Here is a 26655-nt window from a genome sequence, read left to right as displayed (position 1 = left end):
TTATTTATCACACTTCAGTTTGACAGAGCAGCGCTCAGTCTTAGAAGAACTGTCAATCGCTTTGGTAGGTCAAAGTGTGAGGTCATGTTGTATTTCAGCTGGGATAGAGTTAATTTTCTTCCCAGTAGCTACTGTGTTTTGGATTTAGTACAAGAAGAATGTTGATAACACCGATGGTTTGAGTTGTTGCTATGAAATCAAGGACTTTTTCCAGTTTCTCATATTCAGCTAATGAGCAGGTGTGCAGGAGCTGGGAGGGAGCATAGCCAGACAGCTAACCCAGCTGGCCAATAGGAGTATTCCATACCACAGACATCATGCTCAGCTTATGAATGGGGGTTGGCTGGGGGGGCAGGAAGCTCTCGGCTCTTCTCTTTTCAGTGGGTTTGAATCTTCTCTTGTCTGGGAGTTCAAACTCTTTTTTCAGGAATTTAGCAAAATTTGTGATTTCTGGGGTCCGTGATCTCTGCTGAGGGACTGACTGCGAATTGGTCACTAAGTGGTGAGAAAATTGTATTCTATATAGTTTGTTTTGCATGTTCATTATTATCATTATCATTAGTAGCAGCAGTACTATTTCCTTTGTTGTCTTATTAAAGTGTCTTTATCTCAACCCAGAAATTTCCTCTTTTTGTCCATTTCTCCTCCCCATCCTGCTGTGGGGGAAGGGGAAGGGTGGGCGAGTGGCTGTCTAGTGGTTAGTTGCCGGCTGCTGGGTTAAACCACGACAGGTGAGTATATTTATTATAGTGCAGCAGAAAAAGTTTAATGTAGTTAGATGTACAACCAGAAGACATCACTCATTTTCTCTGCACAGAGAGCCCTTACATGCACCAGATCAACAGAGGAAAAGAACCAAAACAGAAAAATACAATAATTGGATTTTTTTTCAGGATGTTTTACTGTTGGCTAAAAAAATAGAGTTGCACAGTGAGGAAAGCAGACTACCTGAGAAACATGAAAAACCAGGGGGAAAGAAAATACTCCACAAGCCAGATTGGTTAGGAGAGAAAATGAAAGCAGTTAAGAACGAACTACTCCCCAACCAATGTATAATAAATAAACAAATCTAGAAAACTGATAAGGGAAGGAAGGAGACTGCTATAACCAACAGAAATACCTTGAGGAGTGGCAATGCTAGCACAGGCAGGACAGGAGAGTTAATGAATATTTCTTTTCCCTCTTGGCAAGTGGTCAAATTTGTTCCTATCACAGTATGCTGAAATATTCCCCAGCAGTAATGAAACCTGGCAATCAACAGAAACCCCAGGAACAGGCTTTAATCAGCATAACCAGAAAACTTGCACCTAAATTTTCTAGGAACTCTCAGGCCAGCCAACACTTGCTTTCAGTAAATCTTCAAACTCTTTGGAAGGCGTCAGGGCTTGCAAAGAGATTTGCAAAGGGAACAAGGAGGACGCAGGTAACTGTATAGCCATCAGCCTGATGCCAACTCAGGAAAATAATAGAAAAGCTGAAATGGGATTCATTAATTAATATGTCACATGATGGTAGGACAGAGTTTTTACAGATGTCTTGTCGTACAAAATATCCACTTGCATTGGAAAATATGAAGTGACTTTTATGAGAGCTATTTTCTATCAGCCCACTTGGATTGGCACTGTCTACCAGACCATCCTTGAATGCTTGATTAACACACCAGAACAATACAAAATCAGAATAATGCACACTAAGTGGGTTAAAACACCATTAAAATGTCCGTGCCACAAACTGCAGCTAGAAAGGGAGAATCATTGCTGAGTGAGTACCACTAATGACCCACCTTGTTTGGCAGGGTGGGAGAAAGCAAGCATTTGGCATTTCAGTCTGGCTGAATGTAGCCTTGTTGTGCTAAGGTAAAAAAGAGAAGCTCCACTTGCAGGCTGGGATGTCAGACCTATCTGGAAATGAAAGTTGCACACACACTCAGCCTGGAACCAAAGCATGCATTTCTTCTACCAGGCAAGATGACAGTCATTAGAATTGGCAGCAAATCCTCCACTTCAAGTGTGGAAATGTTCGAGCTCAGGTCAAAGGCTTTCTCAAAGAAAAGCCAAATGTCAGGCCTAATGATGGGGCTTGCAGGAGCTTGTGCAGTCCTAGGTTTGCAGAGGAGCAGGGCATGCTGTCTGACCACCCAGGCTTTCTGTGGTGAGCCTAGGGCTGCCTCCTTCACTCATGAGTCCCTGTGTGGGGTCTGACCCTCAAATCTGTGTTGCTAGTGTGGACTGATTATACTGACAACCTGAGCAGCATTGCCCACACCACTACAAAGTACACAGAGCCTGGAGATCTACTTAAAGAAGGAGAAATTGCTATCATATATATCTCGTACTTCCAAATACCCAGCAGTGACAGCTGCTGAAAGCACACCATGCTCTCCTGGGGTGCCCAACAAGACGGAGTCCCAGTCCCAGAGTTTAATGGGGAAGAGGGCAGCTCAGGGACAGTGAGAGTAGCTGGACCAGCAGCAAAGAATGCAGCAAAGGGGCAGGAGAATGAACATAATTGGGAGATGCTGCAAGATGCTGACTGATTTTGCTCAGGAGCCAAGGACCACCTCCCACACTGGCTCCAGCATTTTAGACACCACAAATTGTTTTTGCACCCAGAGGCATGTGAGGCACAATCTCTCCATTTTTCACCAGCTCCTTAACCTAATTCTTCCTCGCGTCCGTCTGCACCTGTCTAGCCACTCAGCAAAGAAATGCAGCATTTTGCCTCTTGCCCATTCAAGCTTTCAACCTCCCCAGCTAACTTTCCATCTGCCTGTAAGCCCACTCAGTCATCTAGCTGGCCATGCACACAAATTTATCCAGTCACTGTCACTGTCTATTCTGGTGTCGCTGCCCCCATGCCAGCTCTCAGAAACAGCAGCCCGACAATGAGACATAAACATCATTCCCGTCTCTGGACAATGAGTGCACATAAATATCTTTCAGGTGAGTTATGGACCCTGCTGATAAGAAGCCAAGAGGTAAAACATTCATTTGCCTGAGCCAACTGAAAATGCTTCTATTCTGACACCATGATGTGAGTGGTAGTGGAATTTGGCTCTAATTAGATTGTAGGAGAGAGAAGCAGGGACACCTTCTATGTTCCGCTGTTCACATCAATCAAGAAGCAATTCCACCTTCTGCAAAGCTTACCAGCAAACAGAACTGGTTCTGTCTCCCACCTCAAATACACCACATGGGTGCTTGTGTTCTGCGCACCTTGATACTCCCTGCTCCTAGGGTGTTGCACATATGCAATGACCGCTGAGAGGACAGCCAAGAGGCAGGCTCCATGTGCACCTGTACACATCCTGCACAGAGAAGGTAAACTTTTATATCTGTGCAATACATCCTTATCCATGACAGACCATGAGTGCTGCACAGAACTCTTGCTCTATGCGGCAAGAGTTATATTGATACTGTGGAAGTTCTCCTCATCCCACACAGGACAAAATTTCCCCCAGATCTTACCCCAGGTAGACATGAAGCACTAGATTTCAGCTGGAGCTCCCATTCTCCCTCCTTCTGGGTGATGATGTCCTTGGCAGCCTGGTGTCAGCCTGCAGCAGGGACCAGGGTGATACTGCCCTGTAGGACACACAGCAAAGTTCCCTGCAGCAAGTGTACCACAGGAAAAACTGTGCTCTTGCTTCTACCAATGATTTCCCCACCAGGAAAGATGACACGAGAGCAGACAGGAGGAGGTGGAGGCAGGGCAAACTCAATTCTTACTGTGCAGGCAAGGCCAACCAATGACATCTTCCCTCTCATTAACCAAATCTGGGGAGGAAGCAGATGTCTCCAGGGGAGTACAGCCCATCATGGTTTGGGAATGGTGTAATTGAGGGACCTGCAGTGGAGAGCAGCCATCTGGGTATAAATTGCGAGGACCAACAAATGAGGCATGTTCAGTGAGTCTCTGTATGAGAGGTGCAGGGTACATGGGTTTGAAGCATTCCTATCCCCTGTGGCTTCACCACAGCCCCTGGATGATGGAAAGAAATATTAGTCTGTGGGTCCTTGTAGAATGGTGCGTCTGTCTCTTTCTCAAACCTCCCCAGACACAGGCAGGACCTAGAAGACTGCCCAAGCTTTCAAGGACTCAGCACCATATCTACACACAGCCTCACCCACTGCAGATGGCTCCCCTGCCTATTAACGCGAGGACAGCTGGAAGATCAGCCACCAATCCTTCCAGATCACTGGACAGCACAGAAATCTTACCACGCTGAGGTCTGAGCCTCTCCAACAGAGCCTCTCCCACTCCAAGCATGCACCAAGGATCTTCATTGTTCCTCAGCTTCTTTCTTAACAAAAACATATCAGCAATAACAGTCCCCTACCCACTTTGCATGGGGGCTTGTAAGGTCTTGTTAAAATTCCCTAGTCCTTTTGAACACTAATAATTTTCTTGAGTCAGACCTTAGTCTGGAAACAAGTGTGCTTTATTAAAAATAGAAGGCAGCTGGGGATTTTCAAACCATAGAAGCGAGAAATCAATGCCTAATACTTTACCCAGTACATGCTCTGTCAGAGCATCCCCCACAAAAACAGACACTGCCTCTCACCAGCCACCCCAAAAACCTCTTGACAGGCTTTGCAGTGGTCCTTCCCCCTTGATCCAGATCTTCTACTACTTTAACACTGCTTTCTTGGCTTGCCGAAATGCCAGTAGCTCCCTCCTGTCTAAGCGGTAGATTGAGGATGCGGTCCAGCACTGCCATATTCAGTCTGAGCACCTATAGATTCATGTATTCTGACAGAATTGAATGTTTAGAGGAACTAAGCCAACACACATCTCAGCCCCGCACCCCTCTCCTTCTGATGCCAGCAGGACACCTTGTGCACAGGCCTGTTGCTAACCAATGCTACCCGGGAGCAGGGAATACTGGGTTCTTCCTAGCTCCAGCACCCAGGGACCCACATGGATCCTCCCCTGTGTCCCAAAGCTGATTACACAGCCCTGCCCTGATGCCACCATCCACTGGACTACTCTACAAGAAGCAAGCAGGGACAGCCTCCCGAATAAGCAGCAAAACAAGGTTTCCCTCCCCAGTGCCCCACTCCAGGAATGAGCGCCAGGTCCTGAAAATGAGGGACACTAGAAGGAATAGCAGCTCTGCTAGAGCAAACACCTTGAGACCTGGGCATTGGCTCTGCCAAGCAAGTCACCTTCAGAAGCAGGAGGCCATGCATCAACTTCTGCACCACCTCCTCCCTCCTGCTGAGGATCAGGGAGACAGGACCAGACAGGCGTGAAATGACACTTTACCGTGACTCTATGGAGCAAAAACCTGACTGTCACATCAACTTGTCTGCTGCCATTTCAGATAACACAAGCCTGGGATGTGTGAGCAAAATCCTTGTCTCAGCCCCCAGGCTTTCTATGAGGACACACAATCCCCATCCCAGGCGCCACGGGAGACTGTGCCCAGGCTGTAAGGCTGCCAGCACTCAGCACTATGGCAGGCAGGCACGTGCCTCCCCTCACCAGCACCAGACCAGCACACACGTCTGGGAAGTATCATCCCGCTTGTGCTTCCACAGCACCAGACCTGTCCTGACACCCCTCTGCCTTCCTGAGGAGTGTGCCATCCATCTCTAGCTGCCTGGGACGCACATCCAGAAAAATCACACCAAAAATACATTCAACACTGTTAACTAAAGTGATGACAGTTACCACTAGCTAAACATCTAGCCCTTGTAAACTGGAGTCAGCGCTTCAGCTAAACTTGAAAGATCTCAGGACTGCTCAGCTTGGCTCTAAATCCACATCTTCGCCTCACGACATTCATCCAGCCCTATCCTTTCTCTGTTGGGATGGCTCATTCTAACAAACTACTTTTGCTATGTGGGCCTTTTTTTTGTTGTTGTTGTGCAAAAATGAAAAGCAGCCCTCGGTATTAGGTGTTCCTGTCTGTGAGCTGCATTCCCTCAGGACTACTGTACTGCTCAGGAATATGCACAAGGTTCTTATAAGGAATAGATTTTTATAGCCTCAGTGAAGAGCACTGTGGTCTGAATTTCAAAATTAGTTTTGCACCATTTAATGCAAAACAACATGGAGCAGCAGTGAAGGCAGAAAATACTGCCAAGAAAGAGGAAAATAAATTGCATCAGGTCCTGTGGGTGCTGTTCTCTGACCCTGCAAGAGAAGCGACATGGGGGTACAGGGGCCGACCAGACAGAGCAGGGCCTCCAGCCTGGTCCCTCCAGCCTGGCCAGCAGCATTATGGCCAGAGCACCAGGTACCTCACTCCTGGTACACTGCGGACCACATACATGGAAATCACGTCAGCAGCACAGTGGGAAGCAAAAGTGACTGTTTGGTGGAGGCAGGTGGGGAGCATTGCAGAGAGGTGTCCCTGGGCCTACTTGGCTGATGTCTGAGACCAGGGTCTGCAGCCCCCGCTCCAGCAATGCAGGGTTGTGGTAGAAAGGAGCCAACAGCAGGGTTTGCTGGGGCTTGAATTGCTTTCCTCCAGAGGTATAAAGAAAAGGTGGTAACGTCTATGCAGAGTTCTCCCCCCACCATGCACCTAGACTCCTTTATATGTTCTTGAGACACTGCTGGACACATCAGCCTGGTCCCTGCTGCCCCAGGCTGGAGGACTACACTGGTGAAGCGTGGCATCAATCACTCACCACCAACCTGCTGGCTGGTTTTGGCCTGTGCAGCCCTCCCAGCAATTGCTCTAATAAAGACATTTAGACTCTGGAAAGGCATTTCTGCATCCACAAAGCAGGCTGGGGCCCAGGTTTTGAGCCAGGCAGGTGCAAGCAGCTCCCGGTGAGGGCTGCAGGTCACTGCTGGTGCCCCAGATGGGTGACAGCAGCAGTAACAGTGTGTGCAAGGGCTCCTAAGCCTCCATGCTGGGCTAATCCCTTGCAGGTGTAGCCTGCCAGCTCCTCATCCTCCTTGCTGCCCACTGCAATTCAGGAGATGCTAGCCCTGTGCGCTGGGGGCCAGCAGGCAGCTGGTGCCCAGATGCCTGGAAAGGACTACCAGCAGCTGGGCCAGGAGTAGGCACAGGACTTCCACTCCACAAACCAGTGGGTCCTAGAGGCCCTGTCCCTCTTGCCCTGACCCACCGCACGAAATCTTTACCAGTGCTGGCAGAGGAAAGCTGGAGAGAGGCTGATTTGCTGACGGACCACGGATACGGTGAGCTCTGCAGTCAAGTGCCCCCTTCCTCGGCAGGCTCCCGGGGACCCACCCTGGCAGGCACGCACCCACCAGCCTGGGCAGAGCAGCATGACCCACCACTGCAGCATCCCCTGAAAGATCATTTTCAGTCCATCAGGGATTTGCTGCCCTTTGGCAGATACACACACACACATCCTTACTTAAGGAGTGTGAGTGCAGCTACAATCCCTTTATGTAGAAATGAATTCAGCAAAAGAAAAGAAAAAAAGGAAAGCAAATAGGATGCAACCACATAAAGGAAAACTGAGTCAGGCCAGTGGTGAGACATCTTTGCAGGACCCACACAGGAGGGCTAGGCTGTTTCGTAGCCTGGGAAACAAAGAGCAGACATGATCACACTGTGCATCCCTGAACTACATAGAGTCATAGAATATCTCAAAAGCCGGAAGGGACCTGTAAGGATCGCCGATATACTACAATATGGTAGTTAAACGATTTGCCTCAAGCTCGTATTACTGTTCATTTTTAACTGTGACTCCCCATAACAATGCAAGGTGATAAAACCCAACCCGCTCACCCAAGAACGACCTGGGACACAAAGGCACTCCCAAGGCTGAGGCCCACCCTGCAGTACCTACCTTGCTTGTTGAAGTGGGGAGGGCCAGGGAGGAAGGCAGACAGAGCACTGGACAGACCCAGCTCTCCCCTGCAGGGACACACTCACATCTCGGGAGAAACACAGCCCAGGCACCAAGGCAGAACACTGACACAGGGAAGGTGATGGGGAAGAGAGAAGAGGCTGGATGTGCTTGAGCAGGCGCAGACATGCCCAGGACCTTTGCACCGTTCCAGGGGAGGGAAGTGGTACCTGGGCTTGAGCACAAAGCATGGAGACTTGTAATTTGTGTGCTCACGCATGTGCGAACTCCTTCCCCTCCTCTTTACAATGACACATCCTTTTCCAAAACAACTGGATTCCCAGAAGGAAAGTGGGCATAGACAACCTGGCAATGGAGCCCTAAACCCCTCTCCACATCACAGCTGGACAGAACGACTATTCCTGCTTCTTCCCAAGAGCTGGCCAGCCACTTCCATCCTCCTCTACAACCTCAGTGACTGCCCTTCCTATTCTCTGTATGTGGATCAACGTGAACCCCTTGCACAGTACGTGCAATGCCATCCTAGGCCAATACACCCACTCGAGTCAGCCCACTCCACCATCCCTGTGAGATACAGTACCTTAATGCAGACTTTTCAGCTAAAAGCCACAGAACATCCTCGGCTACTGTGGCCAAAGTGGAGTACAAGGTTGTCCTAGCAGCCATGGGGACTGCTAGGGAGCGAAGGCAAGGTGAAAATATGAGAAACTATTGTTTCCCTACAGCTAGAGACTGGAATCCTTCTCACAAGCTCACACTCACCAAAAAAATGCTGTGGAGCATCCTCACAGTAAGATCACTTGTGGGATGACTGAATGGGAGGCCCAGCTATGCTGCTTTTCAGGGTTTTGGGCTCGAGCCCTTCCATTACAGGCTTAATTTCCAGCAGGACTGAAAGGGAAGCATAGCACTGTCCCTGGCTGTGTATATCCATTAAAAGCAGCAGCACAAGGCTCTGAACATGCTTCAAGGCACAGCCACAGCTTCTGAGAACCCTTTTAGTCCCTGCAGAGACATTTGGAGCATGCCACCAGCGAGCCAGCTTCCTTTATGTGCTGCATCTACTTCAGAAAGAGTTTGCCTCACTCTTCCCAGGTGACACAAAAGCACGTGAATATGAAACAGCTCTGTGCAAGGCAGCAGTGTCTCCCTCCTCCCTATGGCCATTGCAGAAGATGCTTGGGGCACCAAAGAGAAATCTTGCTCTTCATACTGAAGATTAGCAATGCCTCCAATCTGAAAAGAAACAGCCCCTTACCTAGCATCATTACAGTCCCAGGTGGAGCCAGGTTTTCAACTGGCAGAGTCTCTCTGCTTTAGGGTGATACCCTGTGTCCCCAATAGGTGATCCCATGATGGGGCAGGGTGACCCTTTTTGCTGGGGCACATACAGAACAAGAAAGGTCCAATTCTGTCCTGAGAACACTGACTCCAAAAGGCAGCACCATGAAGGGCAGCCAAGCACCCAGTCATGAGTGGGAGTGGTGGTACACGCCCTTCCAATGTTTCCACCATAGCTGGAAGGCAGGATGAGGCCAGGGATGTTAGGTGCAATTCCAAGGAAGTCCTGGCAATGGCAATATTTGAGCAGACTGGCATCACCACACACAAATACCTTTAGTTTCTACTCCCAACTCCAGGAAAAGATTGATATCTTTACAAACATTTAACCCTAGCTGAGCTCAGCAAGGAGACGTTCTTGTCTGCTCAGTGCTGAGATGCTGGGAAGAGTAGCACAGGATTCTGCTCACTGTCTGTCACTACTCTGTGGACAATGCAGAAACAGCTCCTCAGACTGAGACAGACTAGAGGCAGCCATCAGAGGCAGCCATCAGTGAAACGTTCTTCATTGCTCTCTTAGTCTGTGGTTCTGCTCTGTCATTAGCTGCTGCAGTTGTTGAAAGCTGCCCAGCAAGTGTTTTCTCCATCTTGTTCAGGCGAAGAGGGGCATGTAGAAGCTCAGCAGCAGAGACCCATGGATCAGTGTCTCCTGTGGTTCCAGAACAGCAACATCCAGACAGCAGCAACTCAACTGCTAGACCCATCAAAAGCAGGCAGCCAGTGGATCTAAGCAGCAACCTCTACCCCCTGAAGACGAAGTACAGATTCCCTGGGCAAAAGGGAAAAAGAAAGGTGCCACCAGGAAAGGTTTTGCTCATGAGAACTATAGCCTCCCCAGAGGAAGCTGAAAAAAAGAGAGAATAAAAATGCAGCCCAGGAAAAGACAGGCAGGCTGGTTATTTCTTTCTGCTCCAGTCGCACAGCAGCATTCACCAATGCACGTACCAATCAAAAGCCCTTGCAGTACTGCACAGCAGCCCAAACTTCGCACACATTTTGTGCTGCCAAGCACATTTGAGCTGCATTTGCAATGGGAGGGGTGGGCTGCCAGTAGCTATCCCAGTACCAACCTCACCGGGCTGCAAAAGCACAGCCCTTAGGGCCTTTGTAAATTTTGTTGTGTGCTCGGAGGTTTAGTGGGGAAAAGAGAGAGACTGTTAAGTCTTTTAATTGGTGGACCCTCGTTTTATCTTTAAATCACAGGCTACCAGCCCAGTATCCAGCCAGCCTCTTCTGCTGAATCCCACCTACCTTGCTGTTACCCTGTTCTTCTGTGACAGTGCGCTGCAGCAGCTACCAGTGCCACCTAGCAGCCCTCACGACACAGCAGGTGCGCATCAGGGCTGAAATCAGGACAGGGGTTCCGTTTTGCACACTCCTGCCCTTCAGAACTGAAGAAGACCATTTTCATCAGAAGAAAACAACACGCACTGGGTTGCATGTTGTATCTCTGTCAGCAGGAAGCTGAGTTGGAGAGGATGTGGCAACATTGATTGGACTGCACACACTAGTGTGAATTAAAAAAGGAGCCTCCTCCACACAGAGAGAGAGTTAAAGAGCACAGTCCGCTCCCGAGAGGTTATTAACTATAAAAATACTCTCATCTGAGAAACTGTTAATGGTGAGCCGTTCCACACGTGCACAATCACTTTCTAAGCAGAGAACAGTCTGGAACAGAGCAAGGGTTGGTAAATGCATAGCCAGGGTCATGACCGGAGCTAGTCATAGGACTAATTGACTGGAATCAGTAATGAGTCTGCTATGGCATCAGCCCATCCAGGCCTCTCTACCTTTGACCATTCATTACTTACTAACAAACACACTCATCAGTCACAGCCTGATGCTCATTTGTAGGCTCTGTTCCTGCCTACAACCTGCAGTACTAGCATGCATTAGACCAAGCACAGCACCAAGTGTCAAGTCCTCAGAGAAGGAGGCTGCAGCAGAAACAAGGCTGGTACTCAGGATCCCAGGGATCTCACAAAGGGACAGAAAGTGAAGTTGCAGACAAGGCAGGCCACATGTGCCCAGAGCAGAGGTCTACGTGAGGGGGGAAAAAAAAAAAAAAAAAAAAAAATCAAGGCAACATAACCTATCTCTAGTCTCCATCCTTGAAGCTATTCAAAAGCCGTCTGGACACGGTCCTGGAAGACTGGCTTTTGGTGGCCCGGCCTGAGCAGGGAAATTAGACCAGATAGGCCCCAGAGGTCCCCTTCCAACCTCAACCATTCTGTGATCTCTTCATTTTTGAGCAGAGTGCTCTTGAGAGCACTTGGAAAACACCAGGATTCTGGTGCTTCCCAACCAAGCTGTCAGGATAGGCTCCAATGGCCCTGGTTTTGTAGGGATATCGGTGAGCCTGCAGTTTTCACCTCAGCACACATGTGGACTCCTGGGTAAGATACTCCAGTGAGGAAAGCCACCAGAAACACAAGCTGGACATGGCTAGTTAGAGCCAAGCAGAAGGGTGATCACAGAACCACAGAAGAGTTTGGGTCGGAAGGGACCTTTAAAGGTAATCTAGTCCAACCCCCCTGCAATGAATAGGGACATCTACCACTAGATCAGGTTGCTCAGAGCCCCGTCCAACCTGACCTTGAATGTTTCCAGGGATGGGGCATCTACCACCTCTCTGGGCAACCTGTTCCAGTGTTTCACCACCTGCACTGTAAAGAATTTCTTCCTTATACCTTGTCTAAATCTCCCCTCTTTTAGTTTAAAAGCATTAATCCTTGTCGTATCACAACAGGCCCTGCTGAAAAGTCTGCACCCAGCTTTCTTATAAGTCCCCTTTAAGTACTGAAAGGCCACAGTAAGGTCTCCTCAGAGCCTTCTCTTCTCCAGGCTGAACAGCCCCAACTCTCTCAGCCTTTCCTCACAGAAGGGTTCCTATCCTCTGACCATTTTTGTGGCCTCCTCTGGCCCCATTCCCAACAGCTCCAGGTCTGTCCTGTGCTGGGGGCTCCAGAGCTGGACGCAGGACTCCTGGTGGGGTCTCATCGGAGCGGAGCAGAGGGGCAGTTACCTCCCTCACCCTGCTGCCCACGCTGCTGGGGATGCAGCCCAGGGCACGGTTTGCCTTCTGGGCCGCGAGTGCACATTGCTGGGTCACATCCAGCTTTTCAACCCTCAGCACCCCCAAGCTCTTCTTGGCAAGACTGCTCTCCATCCCTTCATCCCCCAGCCTGTATTGGTACTGGGGGTTGCCCCCACCCAGCTGCAGGACCCTGCACTTGGCCTTGTTGAACCTCATGAGGTTCACATGGGCCCACTTCTCGAGTTTGTCCAGGTCCCTCTAGATGGCATCCTGTTCTTCTGGTGTGTCAACTGCACCACTCAGCTTGGTGTCATCTGCAAACTTGCTGAGCATGCACTCGATCCCACTGTCTAGGTCATTAGTGAAGATATTAAGCAGTACTGGTCCCAGTATGGACCCCTGAGGGACACCACTCATCACTGATCTCCATCTGAACATCGAGCCATTGACCATTACCTTCTGGATGTGACCATCCAACCAATTCCTCATCCACCAAACAAGTCCACCCATCAAATCCGTACCTCTCCAATTTAGAGAGAAGGATGTTGTGGGGGATTGTGTCAAAGGCCTTACAGAAGTCCAGATGGACAACATCTGTAGCTCTTCCCTTGTCCACTGGTGCAGTCACTCCATCATAGAAGGCCACTAAGTTGGTCAGGCAGGACTTGCCCTTGGTGAAGCCATGCTGGCTGTCTTGAATCACCTCCCTGTCCTTCATGTGCCTTAGCATAGCTTCTAGGAGGATCTGTTTCATGATCTTCCCAGGCACAGAAGGGAGGCTGACAGGTCAGTAGTGAAGAAGTGATGCTTCCTCATCACTTGACAGCCAGCTCCATGAGCCAACCCAACCCACTCTCAGTACCTACAGGCTCTTTCAAACGTGACCGTCAAGGGAAGTTTGGAGAAGTACTTCAGGTAGTACTTGTGTATCAGACAGCACTAGGCTGAGGCTACACAAACCAGGTGCAGCCTTCGAAGAGCTGCCCAGCTCTGCCCTCAGAGACCACTACTGTCCTCCCCATAAGGCAAACAGTAGTCCAGCAGGCATAACAGAACAGTCACTCACTTGTAAGAGAGCACATAATCTTTGATACTCTTTCATTCTCAGCAGTGACAGCCCACAGCAGCATGGCAGGCCTGAGGATCTTTATTTCACAATTATCAATGGTTAGAGGGATGAGTTACACACTGTTGCATCCATAGGTAGGCAGCAAATCATAGTAACAAAGTGGTACTCACTTTGGGTTTAATGACAGGATGTGAGACTGCACAGTTGTGTTCAAGGTACCGAGGCAACTCCAAAGGCTGGCAGTGAAAACAAGATACTAAACCTGGAAAAAAAAAACCTGACCCAACTAGGGCTTAGGAAAAAAAAAAAAACATTATCACATCAATGCCAGGGGGAGGAAGAAAAAAAAAAGAGTTCAAACAGCAGCAAGTACTAATATCCCCAAAGGGGAATCAATAACATGAGCATGGACAGAACAGATAGGAGAGGGAGAAGCTCAGGGCTAGTCACAACCACAGCTGGACCAGATCACAACAACATATTTCACTACATGGAGCAACACGCCCTACACTTTTTCTGGTGTGTTAGTCTGTCCTCATCCCTTCCCAGCCAGCTCACAGCCCAGCAGTTAGTGACAGCACTGTGTGCAAATACAGACAGAGAGAGTGGTCCACAGCTCCCCACCCCTTGTAATCGACTAGTGTAATTCATCAGAGGCTTGGAAAGTCTAAGCCACACAATGCACATGAGAACAAAGACATGTGGAAGCTCTTGCCAACCACACAGCATTGCTTGGTGCCCTGCTTATGCAGCAGTCCCAGACAAGGTTACTGAAGTTGTGTCTCTGGATACACTGACCCTACCCTACAGAGGCCCACGTGGTAGTGAACCCCAGCACTCCTCAGGCTGGCCTGGACTCAGCCAGCATGTTGAAAACAAACAGGGAGACACTGGAAGTGCTGCAAGGGCTTGGACACTCCACAGAGAATTAATATGGCCTGTAGTTCCAGTAACTGGAGAAAACAGAGATCTGGAAAGCAAGAAGAAAAGCAGGTAAGTTCCTATATCGCTTGGGCCATAGAAGAAAGAGCATACAATGTATACGTGAAGATTGAGCTTCACAGCATTACACACTCCAGCACTGCACTGCAGAACGGCAGATTTGCTGCTATGGTCACTGACGAGGCTGGGAGCACAAAGTTACTTGCTCAAGGTGGCAGCCAGATCAGCTGCAGAACTGGAACTGAACATTGGTCTACTGGAATCCAGGTTGCTGAGGTCTCCATGACTCCTCTCCAGCATCCTGGCATTTTCTCACATCCAGTTCATGACTGAGAACGCAAAAGTGTCTACCTGCTCCTCTCCACCTAGTCACTGGTTCAGCAAACACATCTGCCACACTACTACACTTATCCCAGATGGCTGGCTGCTAGGCAATGCCAGCCAGCTCCCTGGCTCCAGAACAGTGACTCATTGCTTCTTTTCAGTTTATATGCAAGTTGAACAGAATAACATCACATCAGATTTTTAGGAGATCTGAGGTCCTCTCAAAATCCAGAGTTAAAAACAAAGCCCCTTCTCTAAGGCCATTACCTTGTCCTTCAGTTGCTGGCAAAGCTGCAGTGAAACTGTGAAGAAGACAAGGGCATCATTCAACCATGGCACAACACATTCCACTCTATGGACATGGCTGACTTCATACCGCTGGCTGCCAAACTCACTGGAGGAGAGGGGAAAAAGAGCACAGCTTCACCCACAACAGCACAGAACACAAAATTCAACTGTCCTCCATTCTTACAAGAGATCATTATGATTTCTTCTACATTTAAAACAGCACCTGACATAGTTACAGAATGCAAACTTTCAGTCTACCTCTCACCAGATTTAGAGTTAAGCTTAAGTTAAGGTAGAAACTTTATCAGAAAGGCACAAAGGCAGGAAATGCAGGTGGCAATGCCAATAACCCAGTGTTCATTTTGGTTGACAATTTTCATCTCTAGACAAACTCAAGGCACTGTGTGGGTGGGCTGTATCCTGAAAAGTCATATCTTTGGGCCTTCATGACCGAGCCACTAAAGAAACACTACTATGGGCACCTGTGCAGTCGCAGGCACAGCCACAGCAAGTGACTCAGTCCAGCTTTTCCACTTAACAGATGCTACAATCAAAACTGCTACAGCCATTTGGATCTCATTCTCAGCAGACTACTTACAACATGGCTCCAGGGTTGTGTAAAATGGACCCTCCAGAAGGCTTAAAGTTCTAGAGTAGAAGCAAAAGGTCATTAGGATTTTGACACAGTAAACAAAGTACTTAGAAGGAGGACGGTTAAGGTTTGTACTTTCAGTAGCCTGGCATCAAGAAATGCCTATACTGCATCTGCCTGATTACTCCATTCATACGGAATCCATGTCATTTGATCCCTTCCTGCTCCTTCAGGAAAAAAGTTCTACGCAGTGGCTGGGTCCAACTTAGCACCAAATTTTAGCACCACAAAAATAACACGAGAAGATCCAGAAAAAAAAGAGATAGATAGGTTTTAGGAAAAACATGCATACTGAATTTCATACAGCTTAAGAGTTTAATTCTGTTTTTACATCAAGCTGACCCACATGCAACAGGTGGAGCAGAAAAGTATCCATCAAAACTCAATTCAGAAACCCCAAGATGCTAGTTCAACGTAAACTGGGTTAATATAATTATGCCCTCCCAAAATTATACAAAATCAAACTATATTGTAACGCATTACTTGGCAAAAAAATAGTTACTGGCTTTCTCCAGAGCACTCACGTTTTCTTCTAAGTGGTCACACCCCAAACTAGACTGAGAGCCAGTGTTCTGTCTGCAGCAGATCTAAACACAGACACTTAACACCAGTTACAGTCATTTCCGTGTTATCTTATGCATGTAACATGGCACCCTGCAGCAGCGCGATCACCCCCTCACAGTGGGATGTAGGGATACGTAGACAAACAAGGCTCAGGAGATAGCAGGCATCACCTTTGTTGTGCTGGGCTGCAACACATGGAGTTGGTAGACAGTCAGGCACAGCTTATTCAGGTTAATATAGAAATTCACAAGGACGTCTGGAGGTAGAGCAGGGGTGAACATTTTCTGGTGAGAAAATAAGTAGTGTCTTTGTCAGTGAAAGGATCATTATTTCTACTGCTGGGAAATCACTACCTTTTTCTAAGCCATACTACAGTTACCCCATAGTGAGAGAGCCATTAGGAAAGAAACAAAGACTGAGCAGCTTGCAGGCAATGGTTGTTCCTCTTGCTGCACTTGATCAAATGGTGTGTGCATGATGGTGACAAAAGAGGGTGGAGCAGTGTCCACAAGGGCAAACCATTCCTCGACAAGCTTCCTGGGCAGAGAACAGAACTTACTCTCTGAGAACCAGAGTCGTCATGCCCAGGTCATCTGCTTTCCCATAGCAATATACAGAGCAGCCAAAAATGCTCAGGGTTTGCACCTCCTCCAGCTCTCTCTTTCTGTCTCAGGAGACATTTCAGAAATCCACTTCCACCAGGACACAGCACAATATCCTAACTGCTGCATGCAGACTGTATGGAGGTCTAGACCACTACATACTTACTGTGAGACCACTGGAGGCAATCTCTGGTAGAGTCAGAGTGGCTGGAGTGGTAAGCCGATTTCGGGCTCTTGAGAGCTGTAACATCACAGCATCCATAAGCTACAAGATAACATACAGTACGCTGCTGAGTGGCAGTCTCTGGACAGCTCTGGATAGCATGCTGCAGGATCCTACAGCTTTTTGCAAGTGTTAAAACCACAACCACCACCCTTGTCCTTCCAGGAATTCAGGGATTCATTGGGAAGGGGTGGCTCCCACATAAATGCAGTTTAACTGTTACCACTGTCACAGACACTGTCAGGCAGGCCAGGAGTGTTTAATGCCACAGACTGAAGAGTGAACAGCTATTCATTAGAAGAATAAGAAGAGAACATGATATCAATTACTGATGCCACAGAAGCATTGACAAACTCATCATCAGCTCTTCTGAAGAGCAAGCATTAAGATAGAACAAGCTGTGTTCTAGTTCTCCCCATTCCCACACCATAGGTACAACTACGGCAGAATGCCCCCACCCTATTCATAACCATCTATGAGCTAGGGCACTAGAGACAAGAACGAGTTCATTGTGAGTCCAGTCCTGCCAGAAACCACAGTTCAAAGGCTCTATCCAGGCAGACTTCCTTTTCCAGAAAAAAAGTGGGAAGCAAGATATGTCTGTTAGAGAGCTCATGGCTGCTAAGATGAAGGCATTTTATATTATAAATACAAATATTATATCTCCTCCCTACTTCCACCCAAAAGTCCAAAGGAAATATTTTTTTACCTAGCTTCTTTCTATTAGCAGCCCTTGCCCATGTGGAGACTAAAAAGGTTTAGCTTTCTCATGTGTGATATTGTGACGGATTCTAGTGAGTACGTTGAAACCGTGGTAGCTTCAGAGCGCATTTCCAAGCAGAAGCCTGGGCTTTATTGCCACACAGCAGCTGGTCTGTATCAGACCGCATCAACTACTACTAGCAAGTGAGAAGTCACTTTCAAAGCATCAGTAAATCACGAGTACTAACTGTAATCTTTTGCTTGCTGATGACTGCCTCATTTCTGACTGAAAGGGAAGAGTATGAGCTGTGTAAATACATCATCCAAAAAAGATCAAGGAAGATGCTCCCAGAATGTCATTGCTGTGCAACAGTGCACGGACTGCTCAGATTACCATTCACCATGATGTACGACCCTGTTGTTGTTGTTGCTAAACTGGTGTAGATCGATACCAAATATGAGGTCACGTGGATACTCCTTGACGCAGGTACAAACGAGTACAACTGGAGAATTCATTTCCACTATGAAACTCAAGACAGTAATGTGCATTAACTGTGTTTAAAACAACAAATGGAGAGAAGAAAAATGCATGTTCCTACCCAAGCAGAGAGGGCTTTCTCCTCACCTTGAGAACCTCTGAGCCTGTTTTGAACTGGTAGTTTACATCTCTGTTCATAAGCAGGTAAATGGCTTGGTTAACATGGTTTCTAGCATCCTGGATCTGCAAAGGTACAAAGGCAGCCAAATTAAAGAAACAATCTCCATAAAACACACTGGGAAGTAGGGGTTTCCCTGATTATCTTGTTGGCCCTAAGAAAATGGTGACTTCACAATTGTTAAGGCTATTTTTCTCTGACTACCAGACACACTACCACAAATCTACTGCTGCTGCCCAGATGCGTTATCGGGTTCTTCACTCAAGGACTGGAGATGCGAAACAGTCTGACAGTTACGACCTGGACTGTCAATAAAAATATTGCTGCTGCCATGAAGGAACAGTGACATCAGGCACTCTCATCCTGGGAGGGCTCTGGTCACGACTGTTCAGGTAGGAACTCTCACTGTTGATTGTATATGGCAGTCAGATCTAGCAACACGAGTAATTTCTTCCTTAGCAACTGTTTGAGCTAAAACCAACGACGTAAATTACACCAGTAGCAGCAGTGAGCAGCAAACATTGATTTCTAATACAGCATCTCTGGCAGTATTCCAGAGTCCTTCTAAACTGTAATTGTTGGGGTTGAGAGTTATCTCCAGCATCAAGAAGTTGCCATCATGCTGCCTGCGTGGAACTTGACCAGACGCAGGGGACAGCTAGCTTGAGTGCTTCTTAAGCAAGACTGCTTGCAGCCAGGAGACAATTATCAAAGCAAGATTGATAGGTGTATCCCAATGATTTCATGTGAGCAAGGACAAACCAGAGGAAGAAGAAAACGACCCTGGGAGAAAGTGACTTGTGTTCAGCTCCAGGCAGCAGCAGGAAAATCGGAAAGAATGCAAAGGAGTAAATCAGAGGGTGCAACAAATGGAAAAGGTAAGCAGGGAAGCCTGTATGAGAGGTGGCTGCTGGGAGAGGGATAACACAGCTTGGGATATTTGTAGTTTGATACATCTACACTGCTCCCCAGCAACCCAGATCCCAGTTCCGCCTCACAGAGGTCTCCCTAGCATAGACATGGGCATTGGTTCCTTCTCACCCGGAGCTCAGGGATCACAGAATAGCCCTGTTATTAGAAAGCACGAGGCACTGGAGGCTACAGAGAGAAGAGAGAGATAAAATGATTAAGTCCACTGTCAGACTGCAGAGAAACTCTGCAGGTACTTGGGCTATGGCATCTCCAGACATCACCACCTCCAGCTATTACATCTCACAGATGATTTTGAGCAAGCTAGCTGGTTCCTGGAAGTGTTACCCAACCCAGCAATGCCAATCCTGCTATTATAAGGACTTGCTTCATTCCCATTCCCCCCTGATTTTGTTATGTTTTCTAATCAAGTTCCTCAAAACTTGTGTGCCTGCAGTTGTGTTCCTCAAAAACGTGCCTATACTACAATTTCTTACCAATGCCTTTACTTTGCACAGAAAAACAACAATGGAACCACTCCCAAAGGGAAGAAAGTCACAATACTTCCAGATGCTCATTTTTAATTCAGACAGGACAAAGATCTCCACATAATCACTGTAAATGCTTCTGCACAGAGTCCTTCAGGCACTCACATTCCACATCTGAACAACATAAGAACACAAAACTCTTCCAAGTACATAAAAGAAGGTGTTTTCCATAAAAGCTAGTAGAAGCCTATCAACCAGGCAGCAGCACGAAACACCCACAAATACGATGCACTGCTGAGTGTTATCACAAAAAACTTCCTCGCCTTGTTGCGAGATGTAAACAAACTCAGTCAAGTTTGGCATTAACCCCTCAAGTACACAATTTTCTAGATTTCTGCAAAGTTACCAGGTAGACCTCTCACTCCGCTGCCAAAGCAGCCATTGGAAACTGCACCCAAGACGAAATGCACTGATCATTTAGAAGAATCTGAGCCATGGCTTAGTGAAGCACATGGAATGCGTCTTTCTCCAACCTACTCGGCTATGACAAAGTAACTGTGGGAAATTAAGTCTTCAAGATCAGGCGCTACGTCAGGTCCTGAAATCAGGTATCTCCCAGCAAAATGCTGGGAAGGAGATTCAATGTTCTGCATAGCCACATCCTTTTAACTCCTTAACCGAGGGAACTCAGCTATGCTACAAGAGCACAATGCAGTGAGATTTGTGCTCAGGGTAAAGAAATGCTTCCATAAGAGAACGAGAGCAAGCTACCCAAAGGCTCTGAAGTTGCTCTTTGCCCTGCTAGCCTGGGTTTTACAAGCAGACACAAGGCCAGTACTGCACAGGTACTCTAGACACTCCTTTTACAGGACTATGACTGCTATGCAGACAGCATTCAGCTTGCTGGTATTTCAAGAACAAGCAGAACCCACCTCTCTCTTAGCACCGTAACTGAATTCAATTGAATCTGTTTCCTCACTTAGCTTTTACTACCGGAGCTAACATGGGATAGACATAACCTTCTCTCTTGGAAAGCGAGGGGCTACAGCTACCGCTTGGAGGGCGCAGATGCCACAGAGGGGTAGACATCGAAAGTCAACAGTACCTGCTGCAATTTCCACTGCTTGTCTTCCCGAAATGCAAAGTGCAGCAGCTGATTATTTCTGGGCATTTTCAGATTAACGTCCTTGAAGAAAGAAACAAACACATGAGAGCAAGCAATCCCTATATGCAGAACATGCCAGTCCCACTCCATTCCGTCTCCCAGCTCATCTTGGCAAGCTGCTTTCAGCAGTCCTGGCACAGCCAGACCTTCAGTCCTCCTATATGTTAACACAAAGGATAAGGTGAAAGGCATTTAGTTAATCAAGATCCAGGCAGGACATACGACCTCATCTCAGAAGGCCCCCAAGGAAATTTGATATTACACAACACAGGCAGTAAAGGCAAGGAATCCCCACGAAAGCTGACTCCACCACTCACCACAGAGCATGTGGTGGGGGTGTTAGATGATGGATCTTGACATAATTCAACAGTTGGTGAAACATTAAGGTTTTAAGGCCTATTAGGGAAGATTGACAAGGAATACTTATTGATCCCTAGTTAATCATAATAAGGATGACCGCTCCCTTGAGGTCATCAAATTGTAATAAGGATGACTCACACCCCTTGATGGTAGTACAAACCAAGAAGCACAGCAAGTACTCACAGCTTGACACAGGGCATCTCCCTGCAGCGTCAACACACCTTTCACCTGGTCTGTGCTGGAATGGGAAGAAGGATCTGGGCAATACAAGTCACAGGAGACAAGATACACCCATGGAAACTGCCCACCCGACACCACCTGCCCTGTCCCATGCAGCTAGCCAAGCTCCCCTCCTTCCAGGGGTCAGCTGGGGGTGCAGATGAACTCCATGCACACTTTCAAGTCCCCAGCTCTCAGCCTGTGGCCAGCTGCTGTCATGTTCTTTATGAGCCACCTCACCCTCACGGCCCTGCCTAAAACATTACACTAATTTCTGCTCCCATGTTTAGTTCATGTATTACCTATCAACAGTTTGGCTGCTGATACAAACAGCTATAGCAGGCACAAACACAAGGTATTAGATGAATTACTGACATTGGAGTGCTACCTCAATCAAATGGGAGTTGAAAAGTACAAACCCCACCCTGCCCCCCCAAGAAGAAAAAAAAAAAAGTAAAAAACCAAACAAAAACACACCCCAAATCCTTTAAAAGGTCCTGCAAGATGGCTCACATCTACAGTGAACAGTGGAGGAAGACTGAAGAACCTGGGCCTTCAAGAACTCAGTTTAGCCATACCTGACATTTTTATGAACTAGAGAGAGACTCTGTAGATCAACATTTTTTAAGATCCACCTTGCAATAACAATGAATGAAAACTGGAATCATCTTTAATACTTTAAGACCTGAAGAATGCAACTTCAAACCCAATACAGAATCACTGCACCACTCTCTAAAATGCTCACCACACTGTTTCTAAGGTCTAAGGTCCTTCGCAACCAGTTTGCGACCTCTGCTAAAGTGTAACTATTCAAGATCAAGGCCTATAATAAAGATCAAAAAATGGACAGCTATTTCAGAACTGCACTTCTGTAGCACCTTCTGCACAAGTCTCAGTTTGCTCTGTAACAAGTAGATTTATTATTGGTGTTTCAGAGAGATTAGGACAAAGGTTAAGATTTGTCCATGGTCAGAGTCAGAAATTGAGCCAAGAGCAGAATTCAGGTCTTGTAACTGCAGTTCCCTGTGCCCAGAATCAGAAATTTGCCCTTTGCAAAACTGCCGAGAGCAGCACACAAATGCAACACACCAGCGTGTGGTCGGGAATAAAGGACTATATTACAGGTGTCAGTAGGAAATGGCACAAGTCCGGCTAAGGCAGCCCCTGGAACACGGCTACAGACTGTTACATTAACCTGTCAAGAGAGTTTGTTCCTTTGCTTTTGTTGAGGCGAAACCTCAGACTAAAGACGGCCCCGTTGCCCGGGGGTGCTGCAGGGGCCTTTGCCGCAGGGGCTCGGGGAGCAGCGCCCTTCGCTGCAGAGGGGAGCCCCCCCCGCAGCCCACCCACCGCCACGGCCACTCACCCCAACGTGCTCAGCACAAAGCTCTCCTGCTTGACAGCTGCCCCAGACCCACCGGCAGGCAGGGCGAACCGGTGAGAGGCCTCCTGCCCAAGAGAGGACATCGTGAGTGCTGGCGCAACCACCCAGCCCAGGAACAAAGACAAGGCAAGAGCAGAAATGCAAATGCTGGCAAGAGGTCGAACACTGAGTGGTCACTGGTAGCTCCAGACTGGTGATACTGGCTGGTGACTGTCCTTTAATCCCACTTTGTGCTTACAACTATAACAAATTCTTCAAAACAGATACTGTATGTACAGACACTGCAGGTTATTGTCACCTGCTACTGAGTCACATCCTGGGTCAGCGCTCCCGCACTCCCACCTCCTCTGGCACCTGCCCCCCACCTCCACGTTTTTGGCCCTTCTCTTGCACCACCCACTAACCTCCACCAAAACCTCAGAGCATTAAGGGGCTGGGCCTGTTTAAACCAACCTAACAGGAGAGCGGTGCACTCTGATGCACACAATACCCTTCGGCCAGTTCACCTGCCTGGAAAGAGCTGAACCCGGCAGCCCACACTCAGGCTGGGGAAAGGTGCCGCAGGCCTGGTTCAGCTGAACACTTCACACCTCTGAAAGGGGCAGGTACCACCAGAGAAGTGTCTGTGTTGAGGGAAGGATGGCTTTGAATAAGGAGAGTGCACACTGCTAATTACTGCACAAGTAGTAGCTTGTCAGCTAAAGGCTATCATGCCTGTTTCCACCATCACATGACAGAGTTACAGGCAGATCCATATTCTCTGCTCCAGAAAATATTCACATCTTGGGCAAATGCCTGGCAGACAGGTCTGGCTGCCTCCATGGGCCTTTTCAAAGCACCTCTCCCTCAGGAAAGAAGGTCAAGAACACAGTAACCTAGGAAAAGCCAGCTTTATTGCAAGTCCTCAAGACCAGAGGGCAAGCAAATACTTGGGACAGCACTGGACATATGTGATGGACCTTTCTGTGCAAACTCTACAAATAAATTTTTCCTCCAGGGAAATCTACCACGATTACTCACATGGGAAAGCAAACCAACCCACAACACAAAAAACAGACAAAGCAAATTAACCTTACCTTCAAAATATCCTGCAGCTGTTTCAAAACTGCATGGACCTCTTCTTGTAAAAGCCATTTAAATTCTTCTTCCTACGTTATGGAAAGATAGCAGTGGAATCATCAGAAGTCAAACAATGGAAATAAATCTCTCAGACACATATGAAAATTATTTAAGTATGCTGCTATGTCCATGCTGTTTAAATCACACGCTACTAGAAGAAGAAGATTTCTTCCTGATTTGTTGAAAGGCCTTACTCTCCACTTCTCCACCCCAGCCAAATGAATTGTCCTCAATCTTGTTTTGAATTTGTTCAACAAAGCAGCACTCAGACAAATCACTGTACTGATAATCACAGAATTAGGAAAGAACAGGCAGCACGGGATGAGAATTTCAGAGCAAAGTGCAGATCCTGCTGCTTCAAAACCTGCGGCATCTTTTTAAGGAGCTGGGGTAGCTGCCAGACACCCACCCAGCCTCTCCCACTTCCCCTCCTCAGCAGGATAGGGGGAGGAAATACGAGGAAAAGCTGGTGAGTGGAGATGTAGGGAGAATCCTTATCAATTACCCTCACAGGCAAAACAGACTCAACTTGGGGACAAATTTGTTACCACTTAGATGGGGAGAAACTGAGACAAAAACTAAAATGCTCCTCCTCCCCGCCACTGGCATTTTACCAAGTAGCAGCAGCCTACAAATAAAGCAAGCTAAACTGAAAAGCTGGTGGAGGGAGAGAAAGGTTGAGTACTCCTAATCATTTGAGCAAATTGAGATCTTATGACACACCGCCTCAGGCCTCAGTCAGTTGTCTGCTACAGAAAAGCCCGTATAGAGCAAATTCTCAAACCACAGCTAAGCATTCCTGCTAAACCACGACACCCAGCGCAGAAGATCATCAGAGGGGTAGGGACAGAAGCAAGCAAGAGACAAAGAAGAGATTGACAGTAGCTACCTTGTAAAAGAGGAGAAATTTTCCACGCAGAAAGTACTAGAAGGGAAAGAATTGAGCAGATTGCCCACAGAAAAATTGGGAAGGTGTGGTCCACTAAGTAATTTAAGCCTGAGGTTTCTCTGCTAGATGGTTCCTGTTCACCATGAGAAACAGAAAATAACTACTCGCTGATGTATCATCACCTTACACAAGCGTTATCTGAGCAAAGAGAAGGACAAGGATGGTTTTATTTCAAAAAACATTCACCCAAAGCAGGTACACACAACAAGGTAGGATTCTGTTATCCTTCAAACCTGTGCGGGTGCAGGACCACCGACTTCCACTATTTAAACCTGTTTTGGGTTTCTGTGCATCATGGTGACGTACTGGACTCCTTGCTCTTTTGTTCTCTGTAACACTCACTCTCCTCCAGGTTCCCAGAAGAGCAGAAATCATGTAGGGAAAGCAGACGCCTTCACCACCTCCACCACCCCACTGTTGCCATGCAGATGTTCCTACTTGAAACCATCACTGGTGTCCTTCATCCCACCTAATCTTCCTCCCCGGCCCCGTGTTAATTTCAGACCAAGTCAAGCCCATTCACCACATCTGTATTTCTGAGGAAGGCTAGTCACATCATTCCAAACCACATTAACTTTAGAAAAACCTAGTTTTCGCACGCGGCCTTCCACCTAGCCCGGATGCATCTCTAAAATTTCCTGCCCAGGTAAGAAGCTTTCACCATTCCTTGCAGCGCATGTGAGACTGCAGATGCCTGCAGTGTCAGTGGGTCTCTGTCCTTCCTACCTCTACCAGCCACCGAGGTCGCCTTGCCGTGCCTGCCTGCCTTTTGCTAGGTCTGGTCTTCCACCAAGCAGTGTGCCGGGCTGACCAGGAAAAACTCAAGGTCACGTAACACATTTCATGGTTTACCGTAAGCAGGACTGCCCCGGCGCTGTCCGCCCGGGACGCCCAAGGCAAGGAGCTGCCTGCTGCTGGGTGGACCCCAGAGCGGGCGCCGTTAAACCAGCTGGAGGAGGGCTCCGGGGAAGACCGCCGCCTGCTGGGCGTCCGCAGGCCTGAGCGCAGCCCGGCAACGGGGCCCGGCGCCGGCCCGCAAGCCCGCCCTGGCCCCACGGCCCGCATCCAGGCACCGCCCCGCCGGAGCGGCGGCCCCACGGCCCCCGCAGCGGTGACTAGGCGGCCCTCGTACGGCGCCTCAGCCCCGGCGCAAGGAACAGCCTCACCCGGGCCCGGCCGGGCGCAATGGGCCCACGGAGGTGCCGGCAGCGGGGAGCCCCCCGCGCCACTCACTCACCAGCACGGCCCGCTCCGCCGCGCTCGCCATCACCGCCGCCATCCCGCCGGCACCGCCCTCAGCCCGCCCACAGCGCCCCGCGACGCGGCCGAAGCGGCGTCTGATTGGGCAGCACCGCCCTATCGTGGCCGTGGAGGCGTGGCAGGGGCGGTGCCAGAGGGGCGTGGCGTGCGGCGGCCGGAGCGGGCAGCGCCGGAAGAGGGAGCGCCGCGGGGTCAGGGGCGGGGGTGGTGCCGCGGGGCCTCAGCAGGGGGGAACCGAGCGCCTGCCCCCGCGGCTGGCAGCGCTGGCTCCTATCTGCGGCGCCGGTGCCTATGTCACTGCTGCCCGGCCGCCGGTGACCGCAGGCCGCTGAGCATAAACCTCACGCATGGTAACGGTGGGAAAGTCTCATCAGTTTCTTGTTCCCCAAATTTTGAAATTGAAATGAATTTATGCTGTCACTGAAGCCTTTGCATTGAAGCTGGCAGGTTCCTTTTCACACTGGACGTACTGCGGGCGAGAGCTGGCTGAGCCAACAGCATCATCATCCTCACCCCGTGGGCGGGGGGGGGCTGGAGTGGAGCCACTGTCCCCCCACGGAGTAGGCAAAGCTTCCCGCGGTGCAAGCTCCCACTGTGGGC

At 48.6% G+C, this 26655-nt stretch overlaps 1 protein-coding gene across 2 annotated transcripts; it reads right to left on the bottom strand.

Moving 5' to 3' along the window:
- Positions 1-13309: 13309 nt before the first annotated feature.
- ROGDI (rogdi atypical leucine zipper) lies at positions 13310-26112 on the bottom strand. 2 transcript variants are annotated; one of them, XM_075436299.1, is made up of 11 exons: positions 26033-26106; positions 23804-23875; positions 22710-22792; positions 21308-21362; positions 20705-20785; positions 18172-18267; positions 16788-16886; positions 16190-16303; positions 15402-15451; positions 14783-14909; positions 13310-14219 (listed from the first exon to the last, which is right to left on the bottom strand). In XM_075436299.1, the coding sequence occupies exons 1-11, from the start codon at positions 26072-26074 to the stop codon at positions 14178-14180; spliced, it is 861 nt and encodes a 286-aa protein (XP_075292414.1). In that variant the 5' UTR covers positions 26075-26106; the 3' UTR covers positions 13310-14177. The 2 variants fall into 2 exon arrangements, with proteins under 2 accessions (XP_075292414.1, XP_075292415.1); XM_075436300.1 differs by lacking the exon at positions 21308-21362 and having other exon boundaries at positions 26033-26112.
- Between the last annotated feature and the right edge of the window lie 543 nt (positions 26113-26655).

The sequence above is a fragment of the Opisthocomus hoazin genome, chromosome 15 (genome assembly GCF_030867145.1).
Source record: "Opisthocomus hoazin isolate bOpiHoa1 chromosome 15, bOpiHoa1.hap1, whole genome shotgun sequence".
Lineage (NCBI taxonomy): Eukaryota > Metazoa > Chordata > Aves > Opisthocomiformes > Opisthocomidae > Opisthocomus > Opisthocomus hoazin.
The sequence above is the reverse complement of the archived record's forward strand: the minus strand, read 5'-3'. Positions and strand labels throughout refer to the sequence as shown.